At 47.9% G+C, this 13,938-nt stretch overlaps 1 protein-coding gene across 2 annotated transcripts in view; it reads right to left on the reverse strand.

The window, feature by feature from the left end:
- Window positions 1-13,938, reverse strand: part of LOC135920545 (SAM and SH3 domain-containing protein 1-like) — a 324,429-nt gene that overhangs the window by 195,956 nt on the left and 114,535 nt on the right. For both annotated transcript variants that reach the window (XM_070538776.1, XM_070538775.1), the window contains exon 5: window positions 8,101-8,156. In XM_070538776.1, the coding sequence (XP_070394877.1) occupies window positions 8,101-8,156 (56 nt within the window). The remainder of the gene's footprint in view (window positions 1-8,100; window positions 8,157-13,938) is intronic.

Genomic DNA, 13,938 nt, shown 5'->3' on the forward strand with positions numbered 1-13,938 from the left:
ACACCAAGCGCAAATGTCGCTTGGTGTGTCGTATTCTCTCACGTCCGTGTCGATTTTTTTTTTTTTTGTCGCGCAATATCATTTAGGTAAAGGTAGCCAAGCCCATTAGCCATGCGTTACAAAGGCGACTGACAAAGAACACCGGATCCCCTTTCCTCAATTAAGCCGGGCTGCAAGAAGTTGCTACACTCGTAATCTCGTCCCAAATGAGTTCTATTGAGAAAAAAAATTTTTTTTTTGCTTTTGCGAATATGTGTTGCTTACTGAAACCTGTGCATAACGAAATTGAAAGATATATTTTTTTTTTAGCTTGCGTGTTGTTGTGCGACTTGCGATGTGTATTTCTATGTTTCCCACACGAAAAAGGAGTAGCCGGCACCACCTCTTAGTGCCAACATCACATATTTCAGGTCGATAATATCACAAAGAAAGATCAATCGCTGAAAGAAGAAAAAGAAAGATCTAGGGGTAAAGGCAGCAAGAACTGTGGATCAATTCCGAGAGGTTCACCAGCCTCCCTACCGAAAAGACGACGCCATTTTTGTAATGCACAGATGAAACGTATGTAATACAATCGGCGGACTTTTTTTTTTTTTTTTTACCACCGTAAGCTCCACCATTACCGCTTGTCCTATATCGACCTACTTCTGGAAACTGTCTCTCTCTCTCTCTCGAGAAGAAAGAAAGAGGAGGGGATGACAGTCAGATAAAATCTATAAAAGACGTGAAAGTCGCACTGTCTGAGTACCCCAGAAAGAAGGAAAATAATTTCCATGAAAAAAATAATAATAAAAATACAGGAAGTCCCTCTTTTAATCTCGCAAATGTCGGAGGCGTTCCCGATAGATTTCTCGGCAATTTGGCAGCTTACAGCGCCTGCCGTGTGTTCAAGCCTGCCGTGTGCAATACCTCTCTCTCTCTCTCTCTCTCTCGATTCGGCATTTTTTTTTCTTACCGCTTTCACACAGCTTCGCACCGCACTTTTCGCGACCAAATGGGGAAATTTCTGAACGTTATACACAGTAGTTCCTGCATTGAAGTTCCGCTCAAATAGTCGAACCTTTCCAGACGCAGGTGCTATATTGACTTTTATTATTATTTCTTTTTTCCTAATGGAAGCCTTCGAGGCCCTCTCGTGAAAAAAAGTGGGAAGTGCAGCTCAACAATAAACACGGAAGAAAAAAAGAAAAACTCGTACAATAGAACAGGTGATGCGACCTGTGCAGAGGCGATAACGCTCTTGCTTTTTCGAGCTCTCATGGAAAGAAACATTCATGGTTATCGAAGTGGTTCCAGAGAAGGCTGTTTCTGTTACAAGCGCACAGAAACCTTTCAGCTTCGACGATGTTCGGTGACCTCAATCGCCCCTGTGAGATCCGCACCTTTATATTTATTCGCTGCATATATAGTGGCAGTAATAAAATGAAGAGTTGCGTAGGTCAAAAGTCACGAAACTCACGGGACATGCTTTGTCCTTATTTTTTTTTTTTCGTTGGCTCCTCTGCGCAAGGCCAGTTGTTTCGATCAGACTTACCTAAGCGGCTGTTCACACTAGCATTTGCACGGTGCTTGCTGCTGCTATAAAGTTGCGAACTAACAAATTTAGACGCGATTGCCCTTGCTGTGCTATAAAGAAAACTACGCTACTTTTCTTTTGTCTACAACATGGTAATGTAGTCACGTACACTTGTTTCACGTTAAGCGTCGCCGAAGGACTGAAAGAAAGAAAGAAAGAAAGAAAGAAAGAAAGAAAGAAAGAAAGAAAGAAAGAAAGAAAGAAAGAAAGAAAGAAAGAAAGAAAGAAAGAACGAACGAACGAACGAACGAACGAACGAACGAACGAACGAACGAATCTAGAACATGGCAACGTACTCGCATAAACTTGCTTCAAGCTACGCGACTTCTGTGCCATTTTTGAGACAAACTTGTCCACCTTTACTATTTCTCAAGCAACTCGTCACCGCATAAGTGAATGAATGAATGAATGAATGAATGAATGAATGAATGAATGAATGAATGAATGAATGAATGAATGAATGACCATTTAACTAGCGCTCAAAGAAAGCTAAGGCGCGCCGACGTTCCAACATGCGCGGCGTTGAGATGCGGCCCCTCTCGACTAAGCTTAGCTTCACAATGATGAATGCAGTGCATATACTCGTACATACTAAAACATCACTCATGCATGGAAGACACTGCAGTGTCGGTGAACGTCGCGCGCAGAGGTCGAGAGGCGGGAGCTGGGCGGCGACTGGCCCACTTTCGGGACTAAAATTTCGTTAAAAAAATAAGGAAAGAAAGAGGGAAAGAGGGAAACAGAAGTCGGCATCGCACACTCGTGTGGGTGGCCACCGGGCTCGCTTCGCACTGCGACGGCGCGTACAGAGGCGATGACGCCACGCAGTGACGCATGAGCGACGCCTCGCAAACGAAACTTAACCGAAATGGCTCCCCGACGGCTGGTAAATGAGCCTCTCTACACGGTCGGTGAGTCCCAAAGCGGCGGGGAAAACTCGCGTTCGTTACGGTAGTTAAGCCGTTACAGTTACGCGACTCGAAAGCGAGAACCGCCTCGCGAGATCGTTAGGGAAGGGGGCCCGGATTTAAAGCGCTCGGAATACCGCGCGGAAAAAATTGGAGAGGAACCGAAGCAAAATTAGAAAGGAGCACCCCCCCCCCCTACACTACCCCCCAAAATATTTAGAAAAAAAAAAAAACGCGGAGTGCCTAACTCACGTCCGTTTCGCTACTTTCCAGTACACCCGCAGTAAACTTGAACGCATGAATGTCCAAAACTTGCACGCAGTTCTTTTCTTATAATCAAATGTGGCGCAAAGTAATTACTGCCTGCTCATTGCAAGAGGAGCGAAGTGCCGTTTATTATTTGACTTATCGTATACGCGTCGTTTCTAGATGCCGTCCGCAAACCAACTCACGCAACTTCGCATACACTCTATCGCCAGGCACACAGACACGAGTAGGGGGGGGGGGGGGCGTAATGGTGGGAGGGGTAGGAGGAAATAAAGAAAGAAGGCAGGGTTGTTAGGTGCACTTCAAAAATCCAACGTCGACATCAGCCGTTAACTACACCGCCATCAGCCTCGATTCTACATCACTTTATAACGAGCCAAACAAGCCACTCGCACATACAGGTTACATGTATATATCCACGGTGTAGCTCTATAACGATTCCCGGAAGCACGCGGAATTCACGCGCGTCCGGTGGCTAAATTTGCCCTCGTGTGGTCCAAGTGAAAGCAGAGAAAGCGTGCGATCGCGGCGAAAGTGCGCATGCGCATACGAGCGCTGCGTACCCGCTCCTAAGATGGCCGCCCAACTAAGCTTGCAGCAACACCGCCCCGTTCACGTCTCCCGCTGCTGGACTTGCTGTATGTATTACTCTACGGCGCAGCGGAAAGCCGGCACGTATAAACCAAGCTTGGCAGGTGTCCGTTAAACGCGGACGGCCAAGGACCACTTCTATACTATATGCGGGGCTAATCTCAATCGTATGCAGGACGTGTCACGGCGTTACACGCCCCATACAAAGCAGCGAGATAGGGTCGATTTCCGCCTTTCGCCGGCGTTGCCCACAGCCACTCTCTGAAACGCAGCTTTCGGCTGGGCTCCTCTGTGTGTTCGCCCGCATTCACTCGTTGTTTACGCTGTTTACTTTTGAGTTTCTACTTCTTTCGAGGCAAAGAAGTGCGGTTTTTCCGAGGAAACAAGACGCTCTCTGAAAAAAAGAAAGACAGAAACAATCGCGGTCATCAGAGTCAGGCGCGGCGGTGCTGGCCTTCCCACTGGTCTATAATCAAGCCGGGAGAAAAAAAAATCTCGCGTGCAGAGAAAGAGAGAGAGAGAAAGAGAAAACGGCCGATAGCAGCCGCGAGCTAAGTAGCTTCCGCGAATGATGCGATCGATAGGGGTCAATCGGAGCAACGCGGATCCACCCAAATGTCGGCTCGGTTGTGGTGCTTTAGGATGCGCTTATATTACACATTACACCTGGCACTATTCTGGCTAGGAAAAACGACGGAACGTCTCGTTCCGCGGAAGACGAGACGAGTGAGCGAGCGAGCAAGTGAGAGTGACAGAGAGATAGATAGATAGAGCAGATATCGAAGGAAGAGGGAAAGGGCCGTGGGCGGGCGCCCGGACACGTTTTGTTTGAATACGAGAGATCGCATTATATGTAGGACAAACGGAGGATGCTCGCGCGTGCAGGCGTATCGAATGCGGTAGTCATCGCCCTTCCTGGAAGAGTCTCACTGCAGCAGATCGCATCAACAATTTGTCGCGGAAGGGGTAAGTAAGGCGGTTCGGGAAGTTTATTTTAGAATAGGAAACGTCCTAATCACTGGCCCATCTTGCGTTGCATAAGCTGCGCCCGTTCCAGTGCCCGTACTTCTGAACATAGTTAGATTTTCTTTTTTTTTTTACGCTGCAGATATCCGCAACGTTCACGGAATGATCGTGCTGCATACCTATTTTAAGCACGCAAGAAAGAATAAAGAAAGAAAGAAGAATGACAGCCGTATACAAGAGATAATTTCAGAACCGAATTCACGCGGAAATAAATCGTGAAGAGTGAAGACGAATTCTAGAACACCGCAACACGGTTTTATGATGATTAGTGCCATAAATTAACAACAGGCACTGTAATTCGTCGCGGGTCGGCCCTGGAATTCCACTCACTCCAGGACTGATTCAACTTCAGGCAGTGTCCATTGACATCTACGGCTGCACGTGGTGGCTTCGCGTCGTTGTGTACAGGGGACATCAGCTGTTGGCTCCGCGTTCTTGTCTACGTCCCGCTCATAAATGAACACACACACATACACACACAGATAGAGTGAGTGAGTGAGTGAGTTGAGTGAGTGAGTGAGTGAGTGAGTGAGTGAGTGAGTGAGTGAGTGAGTGAGTGAGTGAGTGAGTGAGTGAGTGAGTGAGTGAGTGAGTGAGTGAGTGAGTGAGTGAGTGAGTGAGTGAGCGAGCGAGCGAGCGAGCGAGCGAGCGAGTAATTAAGTGAGTGAGTGAGTAATTAAGTAAGTGAGTAAGTAAGTAAGTAAGTAAGTATGTAAGTAAGTAAGTAAGTAAGTAAGTAAGTAAGTAAGTAAGTAAGTAAGTAAGTAAGTAAGTAAGTAAGTAAGTAAGTAAGTAAAGAAATAAATAAATAAGTAACAGTTCTGAGATATCAAAATACATGCAAGCCTCACAGTGAGCAAGGTCTTGGTAATGGAAGAACGCAGCAGTGCCTCGTAATGACACGGACTTTGACAGCATCCGCTTGGTGCTATACGACCCTTTATGGATTAAGGAAGACACCTTGTTCCAAAGAAAACAAATTTATCACCCTCGAGAACGTCGCCAAATGGCAACCTTTACTGCACGAAAAGGGTTCAGTTACGTGAAGACAAGGCGGACTCTGTGACGTCAGACAAGACGCAAGAGCTGCCGATGCGACTTATAGGGGCGAAATTTCCGAAAAATTATGTAGAAGTTCTTCTCTGGTAATGGATGTATTTGCGACACAGAAACAATGCAAAGAGAGTTCTGAAAAAAAAAAAAACATTCAAAACAGTGATGCAGCCCCAGTAACTTTAGTAACCTTTTTTACAGTGGATCAGTGAGTGGTGCATGATGCACCGACGTTTAGACGCGACATGAAAAAAAAAACTTTGCCTTTCCCCCATTCCTTTTTTTTTTTCTAGCTCGAATGTGCATCTTTTTCTGCCAAATAAACGCAAACGGTGCTTGGATTATAGCACAACAAAGGCTGAAACCACCCAGTGTTTCCGTTTAGCGTCTCTCGGAGAAACAGGAAATGAATAGCTGGGTCGAGGGGCACTGGGTCAACATGTCCGCCAACAGAAGCACGCGCGGGCGGTGCAAGTTGAACAGGAAATCACTTTTGACCGCGAGGCGCCGATCTCGGGGAGCGCCGAAGATAATTCGTTTACCGCCGCGCCACTTGAGTCTTTCGCGTCGGTGTAACCAAGTTAAGCGACGTCGCTCGCTGCTGCAGTGGGAAAAGAACGATCAAACGAGCCCGAGCCAACAGCGCGGGCGCGTTGCAGTTCTATAACTTCGGTAAATACCATTGTGGAAGACGAGGCACGCGGTACTCTTATCCGACGCTTAGACAACGTGGCCGCTTGAATTCGCCTCCAAACTGTTGACATCTGGGGCTCGTCTACAACGGAAACTAAAAAAGAAAGAAAAAAGAAGAAAAAGAAGAACGACGAACGAAAACGAAACATATGGATCGAACGAGAGGGGAGAGGAAGAAACCCAAGAAAAGAAAGCAGGAAGAAAGAAAGAAAGAGAAGCAGGAATGAATAACGAAGGAAGAAAGAAAAAGAAGCATTGAATGGAGAAAGTGAGAGAGGAAGGAAGGAACAAGCGGATGGTAAGGAATTAATTAAAAAGAAAGCGTCAGGAATAGAGGGATGAACGAAGAAAGAAAAACAGGAACGAACTTATGAACAAATGCAAGAAACAAGGATGGAGAGAAGGAATGGAGGAGGAGGAAAGAGAAAAGTAGAAAGCAGGGAGGTTAACCAGAATAACGTCCGGTTGGCTACCTTACACCGGGAAGATGGGAAAGGGGAAAAAAGATCACAGGGAGAGAGAGGAGGGAAGGAAAGAAGGAAATTGCGGCGAGTTCGCTGACGCGTGTGGTCTTACAGAAATTGCATTAATGGAGAAGGAATGAATGAATGAAATAGGAAAGGAAGAGAGGGAGGAAGGAACGAAGAGGGGAATGAACGAAGAGGGGAATGAACGAAGAAATAAAAGACACGAAAGAATGAATGGCGAATAGAATCAGAATGGAAGAGAAGGAATGATGCATAGAACTGAAAATGAATAAAAAAAGTAATAAAGGAAGAAAACAAAACGGAATGAATTAATGAAGGAAGGAAGGAAGGAAGGAAGGAAGGAAGAAAGGAAGGGAGTCAGCCGCATTATTATAGTACATTGCAAAACAGAAGTTTTCGCTTAACCCGAGGGAAGCCGGGAGGCCCATTCGGATCGGGCGCTTTTAATGCGTAATAAAACATCGCCGAAAAATCATAATTTCTCTCTTTTTTTACGATTGTTTAAATTAGACGGCCTAACAAATAAAATTATCGCCAGACGACGGTGTTTAAACCAAGGGATATCGATTGCGATCCACCGAGATAGAGGAAGCGCTTAAAAAAAAAACGGCCTCGTAAAAAGGTCTCGCTTAACAATGCGCCGTTTAATTCGTTGTTAAAGCGCGCACGCGAGAACTGAGTCAACAGTGCGGGCTAAAAAAAAAACAAAGAAAAAAAAACGAGCGAGCGAGCGAAGGCACGAAGAGGAAAATCACACAATGCCCCTTGAAAGCGGGCATCACTGCACAACCAGCAAGGTGCGTTTCCACACGCGACCACTAGATGGCGGCACCCACCGCGGCGCCATGAGGGAGGGAAAAAAAAAATAACGGTGATGTGCGGGAAAGCCGCGTGCACAGCGCGGCGTGAGGCTGGCAGGAAAGACGATGAGTCAGGGGGCAGTTGATATCGGGCCCCACATTGTTCGCTCAGTCAATTTCTCCTTTTTTTTTTGCTTTTCGCTCTGCGGCATAAAACGTGCCACATTTTATGTATACACGTATGTGTAACGATCTTGTTATGTTGAATGAAGTCCATCAGGTATCGATATTGCGGGCCATAGGTCCACAGGTGGTAGTCAGACGGGCGGCTTGGGCGTAGCGCGGTTTCTGAGAGGAAGTGGCGTCTTGGAGAGCCCGGCCTGGGACAACTCGACAAGAGGTGCTGTAGATATGCGAGGGCAGCTGAGTGAGGATAGAAGCGGCAAGTCATGCCAAAGGCTGGCCGATGTAGTCACATCGATGTAGACTTAATCTTCACTGCAGGTCGGTGTCCCAGATTTGGACCCGGGGGGTTGGCTTAACGACGGCTTTCTGCCGTGTGAGTCTGCGTACATCTGCTGCATTATTATTTTTTTGGGTCACCTGATTTCGCAGCGGATGTTTCGCTAATAACCGTTCTATACAAGCCGTAAACGTCGGAGGAGGTGCATAAGATATAAATCATTTTATGGACTCACCGGACGCAGAGAAGGGACAAGGCTCGTAGAAATACTTGGACCGAGGACTTAGGCACCTGGAAAAAAAAAAGAAAGAAATGACTTAAATTAAGTTCCGGGATGTTTTTTTTTTTGTGACAAAATCACGACATGATTATGAGGCACGCCATAGTGGGCGACTCCGGGTCGATTCTGACGACCTGGAGTTCTTTAACGTGCACCTAAATCTAAGCACACGAGCATCTTCGCATTTGGTTCTGATCGAAATGTGGCTGCCTTGGCCGGGATAGAACCCGCGATCCCCAGCAGCAGCGCAAAACCTCATCTGCTAAACAACCGCGGCAGGTAAGGGAAACGACATGCAAAGGCGTTTACCTTAAGCACGCGTGACATTATAAACTAGGTAGATTATAAACGATTTATAATAAATACAAAGGCCACATATAGGGCATCCACTCTTCCACCCCTATCAGTGTTTATTACAGACATTGGCAGTAATTAGTTCCAGTCTGCGATTCCAGTCAGTGCAAGATGTCAAATTGCAAACTTGACGGCACTTCGTTGGTAATGTATTCCAAGTGGTTTTATGCACCAGCTGAAACACATCGACATGTTTCTTTTCTTTCTGTCTTCTTTAAATTATTATTATTATTATTATTATTATTATTATTATTATTATTATTAGTAGTAGTAGTAGTAGTAGTAGTAGTAGTAGTAGTAGTAGTAGTAGTAGTAGTAGTAGTAGTAGTAGTAGTAGTAGTGTTTAACATAAAGAGAAACAACTTTAGTTTTTTTACATGAACGCGAACCTAAATGCTGGAAGGCCTCATTGCTTTCTAATAAGCGAGAGAAAAGACAGCACCGTTCTGCCATTCGACGGAACGGGGGGCACCGATTTCAGCAACAGCACCTCCACCAATTGAAAAGTACCCAGGACGCAATCGTTCGTGCGCGTCGCCTCTATATATAAGTAGGAACTACAACAGTGCGTCGAGACGTCCGGGGTCCACGTCGGACTCTGTAATCGACACGATTTTACCGCCCATAAGTGACGACCCGCAGCAACTGCTTTATCGTTCGATTAACGCCTGCGGCGAGAACACCTGTGCAAATCAGGCAAGCCACAGCCGGTCACCCGAGTCCCCGAAGCCCCTCCGCTAAAGTGGATGTCCTGCGGAGCGGGTAAAGTGAACCTTGAACAGAAACAGTGGTGTACAACCATCACCATCATCATCATCATCATCGTCGTTGTCGTCGTCGCCATTCGATGTTATACTGGTGTCACATGGCGCAGTTTCGATTACGATCGAAAGTGCCCCCATTATTACCCTGTATGCCGCCGCTCCCACAAACCATATCCCCAGCGTGGATAAGAAGGCTAGAACTAAATCGTTCAAGCAGGTCTCCTTTCTCTCTCTCTCTTGATCTAGATGTCAAGGGGAGGGGGAGGTATTCTGTAAGTGTTCGACTAGCGGACATCTTCATTTCGTCCGCTGCTGAAGTTCTGATTGGCCGGGCTGGGGTATGCGTCGGAAGGAGACAGGCGCCCCAAGCCAATCAGCAGTTCAGTAGCAGACAAAATGGACATGTCCGCTAGTTGAACACTTGCAGAATACCCCACCAGCTCTAGCTTGCTCAGATGTGTGCTGATGAACGTTCCGCAGCAGCCCATCGCTAACTTTCGACACGCCAGGACACGACGCTGTACGCGAGGGATCGAACGTAGAGTGCTCCTACAAGACCAGTCGTCGGTGACGGTGGTTTATTGAATTCGCCTACTCAAACGACTGACCAGCCGGTCAGTGACCGCAGCTCCTCCTAACATAATATAAACAGAAATAAACCTGCCAACTGGACCATCGCAGTCATTTTTACATCGTCTAATATCAGTTTTGTTTAATTTAGCCAGGAACATGGCTCCATTGACATTTAAGGCTAAAAGAAAATAAAAGAGAAATAAATAGAGATAAATCAAAAGCTCCCGGTTGTCTTTCTCATGTGCTCTTGGACCGCCGTAATCCGCGTTGGAGCAGCAGCGTATTACTTCCTCTGACTTACACCGCACCTCCACCAGCCCATCGCCAGTTTTCAATACACCAAGACCTTCTACGAACCTTGTACCTTGTAAGCGAACTGATAGACGGAGTGTTCTAATCCGAATGGTTGTCGGTGATGGAGAGTAACGTGACAACATTAAAAAGGAAAGAATAATAATAAATAGAGGCTGCCAAGAGGTGCACTTACTTGGATTAGCACATTTCATCGTAAACTACTTGGTTTTCACCCTATAGCTCTAGCTCATAAGAGCATAGCGTTCAAAGTCAATGCAGCGGCGAGCGACCCCTCAGTCAGTGACCGAACCTCCACACAAGTTAAGGAAGCCAGCCGAGAACTGCGCCACAGCGGAAGTTCTTCACATCTTTCAGATTTCGTTATTTTTTTCTATTTTCTGTACACATGCCCCCATTGACTTTCAAAGTTATAAGAGAGACTGGGAGAGAGAGAGAGAAAGCAGAAAAAAAGATAAAAGTTTTTTTGTGTGTGTCTTTCACTACTCGTGTCTTCATAGACCGCTGAACGCCGCGTTAGAGCAAGCAGCAACAGCAGCGCGGCGGTACCTTGCCGAACACGTGCTCCGAACATTCACCGCACTGCCGCCGCCTCGCCGCTTCCGTCGGTGCCCGTGTTCCTCCTCCTCCTCCTCCTACCTCATCATGCTTTAACGCGGGACGACGACGACGACGGCGGCGGCGAGCAAAAGAGAGAGAGAGAGAGAGAGGAGCAAGAACACACACGCGCGCGCCTCTCGCTTGGCGGTAATGGCTTTCCACACGAGGCGCCATTCTTTCTTGGAGCGCCCCGCGTCTTGCGAGGCCTCTCCTTTTCTTTCATTTTCGGCCAAGGGCCCTTCTCTAACGTCGTTCTCCGGCTCTTTGCCGTTCTTCCTCCTCATCCTCCTCCTCCTCCTTTTCCTCCACGCGTGGTCCGTCCTCCGCCGCTTCTCGGTTTGGGTCATTTGGCATTCCGAGTTTCGCCACCGGACCCGCCGGTCCGCAGTCTGATACACCGCCGTACAACGCTGCGCAAGCTCACGGCTTGATGAGCTGGCCGCCCGAGCTTCGGCCATCCAATGCGCTCAAGGCTGTGCCTCCGACAGGTGCGGGGAAAGAAACAACAACAACAACAACGTACATTCGGTTATGATCCCAGTGCCGATGACTGCCAGAACCCTTGAATGAAGACACGCATGAGAACTCTCGCAAGTCAAAAGTTTGCGGACCACGGGAATTGAGAAAAGGCTGGACTTCCGTAGCAGATTGGTAACCGCAGCCAGCAGAACCGTACAACGCTATGATTTATGCACCTAATAGCATGTGTGCCTGAGATTCTGATACCAGGCGGCGTGCCACGGGGCCGGAAACATTCATTGTTTGCTCGGATACAGTGGTCCGTGCTCTTTTTACGTCGAACGTATACGTGTTTAACCGCGCATTCTATCTTAGTTCATTTAGGCCATTCCGTCGAGTCACTGCCCATGATAAATGACAGGGGACGGCGTGCGGTTGAGTACGAAACGTGCACCAACCCAATTCTCTTTGGATAGTCCTCGCTACAACACGGTAAGTGACTGCTCTTTTCCACGAGATGGGCACACCGATTCTGAGTTGACAGAACCGCTTCCGAGTGCGTCGTTTTCTGCCAGCAAATAATTTGTTCGTGGGATTGCCTTGGTCAATTTCAAAGCACAGCGTTACAAACTAAGGCATCAGAGCAAGATAGCAGGCACCACTGTCGTCAGCATTAAGTACAGTCAACAACAAAATTTTACGGAACACGAGATCTTGAGAAATAGGTGAATATGTGCGCATCCTCATAACGCAGCCTACAGTATTCGCATTTACAGCCACTACCAGTACATGTGAACAACACGTACATGTGAACATTGTTATGTTCGGTTTTACTGGCTGCTGTTACAGGCTGCTAGAAACTGAACTTCTTCTGAGATCCCGTGATCGGCCGTAAACTTTTGTGTTTGGCTGTACATCCTAAAATGAGCGCCATCGCGCGATGGCGTTGCTGCGACGGACGCAATATCTGAGCATCAGGTGTTCTTGTTGCGCCATCTAAAGGTTTACAGCGAGGCCAGAAACCGAGACTGGGCCTTTGGAACGTAAAACCACACGAACTACTGCTACATGTCCCCGCCGGCGCACATTACAAATGGCCCAAGTCGCTTCGTCGTATGACGCGTCCATCCGCTTTAGGCCCCCTACAGTCGCCATACAGGTAGCCGGACCATGACCTGTTGAAGAAACAGGACAAACTCAAGCTCACGCTGGTCGGTCGTGTCACTGTTTCAAGTTCTGGAGTATTTCGCAACCTGAACAGCCACACAAAAGCTGCAAGTTCCGAACGTACACACGGCACTCGATTATTTAAACAGAAGAAAAGAAACAGCGCAGAACTTCAGTGGGGCGGGTAGCCACTCATCAGCAAGGCGAGGCGCACCTCTATACCTTTTTATGCTCAGTTCGTGGTTCAGAGTCTGAACACGCATGCGCCCTCATTTCGCCACGGAGTGCCAACGTTTTCGCCACGCAGCACACAAATTCCAGGCGCCTTCCCTCTTAAACCTTTAACTTTTTCCCCACGGGCCGCACGCTCTCGAAGAGAGAGAGAGAGAGAGAGAGAGCCCAATGACTGCGCAATCGGGGGCAATACGTGAGTCCAGGCGACAGCTTGCGCGGCAACTCCCGCTCCTCCTACAGAAACAGCACGGTGTGTCGCGATCCGCTCACGCAACCCTTACGACGACGAACGGCTGAGCGTTACGTACAATCCTTTCAAAGTAGAGGGCTATAAGAACAAGCTGGCCGTATGGCCGACCTTCCCGCTTCGAATAAATTCACCCTCTCTCCCTCCCCCGAACACGCCAGTGCACCTGACCTTCCCTGCCCTATCTCACCAAGCACCTTCCCTCCTTTCCCGTTGCAAACGCCGGAGCCAAGGCACACAGGCACTCTGCAGGCACCAGGACGGTAAACTCAACAACAAAACTAAACGTCACAGGGCGCAGTTGATCTCGCCGCCAGCTTGCACAACCCTGCGAACTACCTCCAGACGGCTCGCCTCAACTCTCTCTCTCTCTCTTGAAATCTTCGTCTGCTGCTGATTCTGCTGCCACCAGTCTCCGAGGCCACTTTGCCCCGCCGCCGGCAGGCGCCATCAAAATGCGACAGATGTCGGCTTTCCCAACGCTTTAATTTCGAAGAGGCCAGCCAGCCAGCGTTGCCGTCAGACTGCGCCCGTGTCGGCAGCCTATGCGCGAAGCTAAGCAAATTAAAGTCCGAGCGGGGGCTCTCTGCATACACGTTGGAGAGGTTGAAAATTTCGCAACCTAATGCGGAGCACTCGCGCTCACCGACGGAGTTTCGCGACGCAAAAATTAAAGGAGAACGAATGAAAGCACATCGGAACAAAATCTACACACTTCTGTATTCAGTTCCTAATGAGATAGCCTGAAAAAAGGCCTAGATATCGAATTTGCCTGCCTGCGGTCTGACGTTACTATGTGAGTAAAGTCAGTGAATTCTGACCTGTAACAAGTGGTGGTTGGTGCTGCCAGGGCTAAAGCTGCGTGCTAAAGAAAACAAAAAAGAAGGAAGGAAGGAAAGAGAGAGAGAACTGTTGCGCAAGCAACGTCTCTTGCACTAGTAATGCGTGAATCTATATTAAAACTCTACTTTTGAAGGAGGGAAGCTAACCGATGGTCATTAAGGGTTACGGACTGGAATCCAAGAGAAGGGAAGCGTAGCACGGGGCGGCAGAAAGTTAGGTGGGCGGATGAGATTAAGAAGT

The sequence above is a fragment of the Dermacentor albipictus genome, chromosome 5 (genome assembly GCF_038994185.2).
Source record: "Dermacentor albipictus isolate Rhodes 1998 colony chromosome 5, USDA_Dalb.pri_finalv2, whole genome shotgun sequence".
Classification (NCBI taxonomy): domain Eukaryota; kingdom Metazoa; phylum Arthropoda; class Arachnida; order Ixodida; family Ixodidae; genus Dermacentor; species Dermacentor albipictus.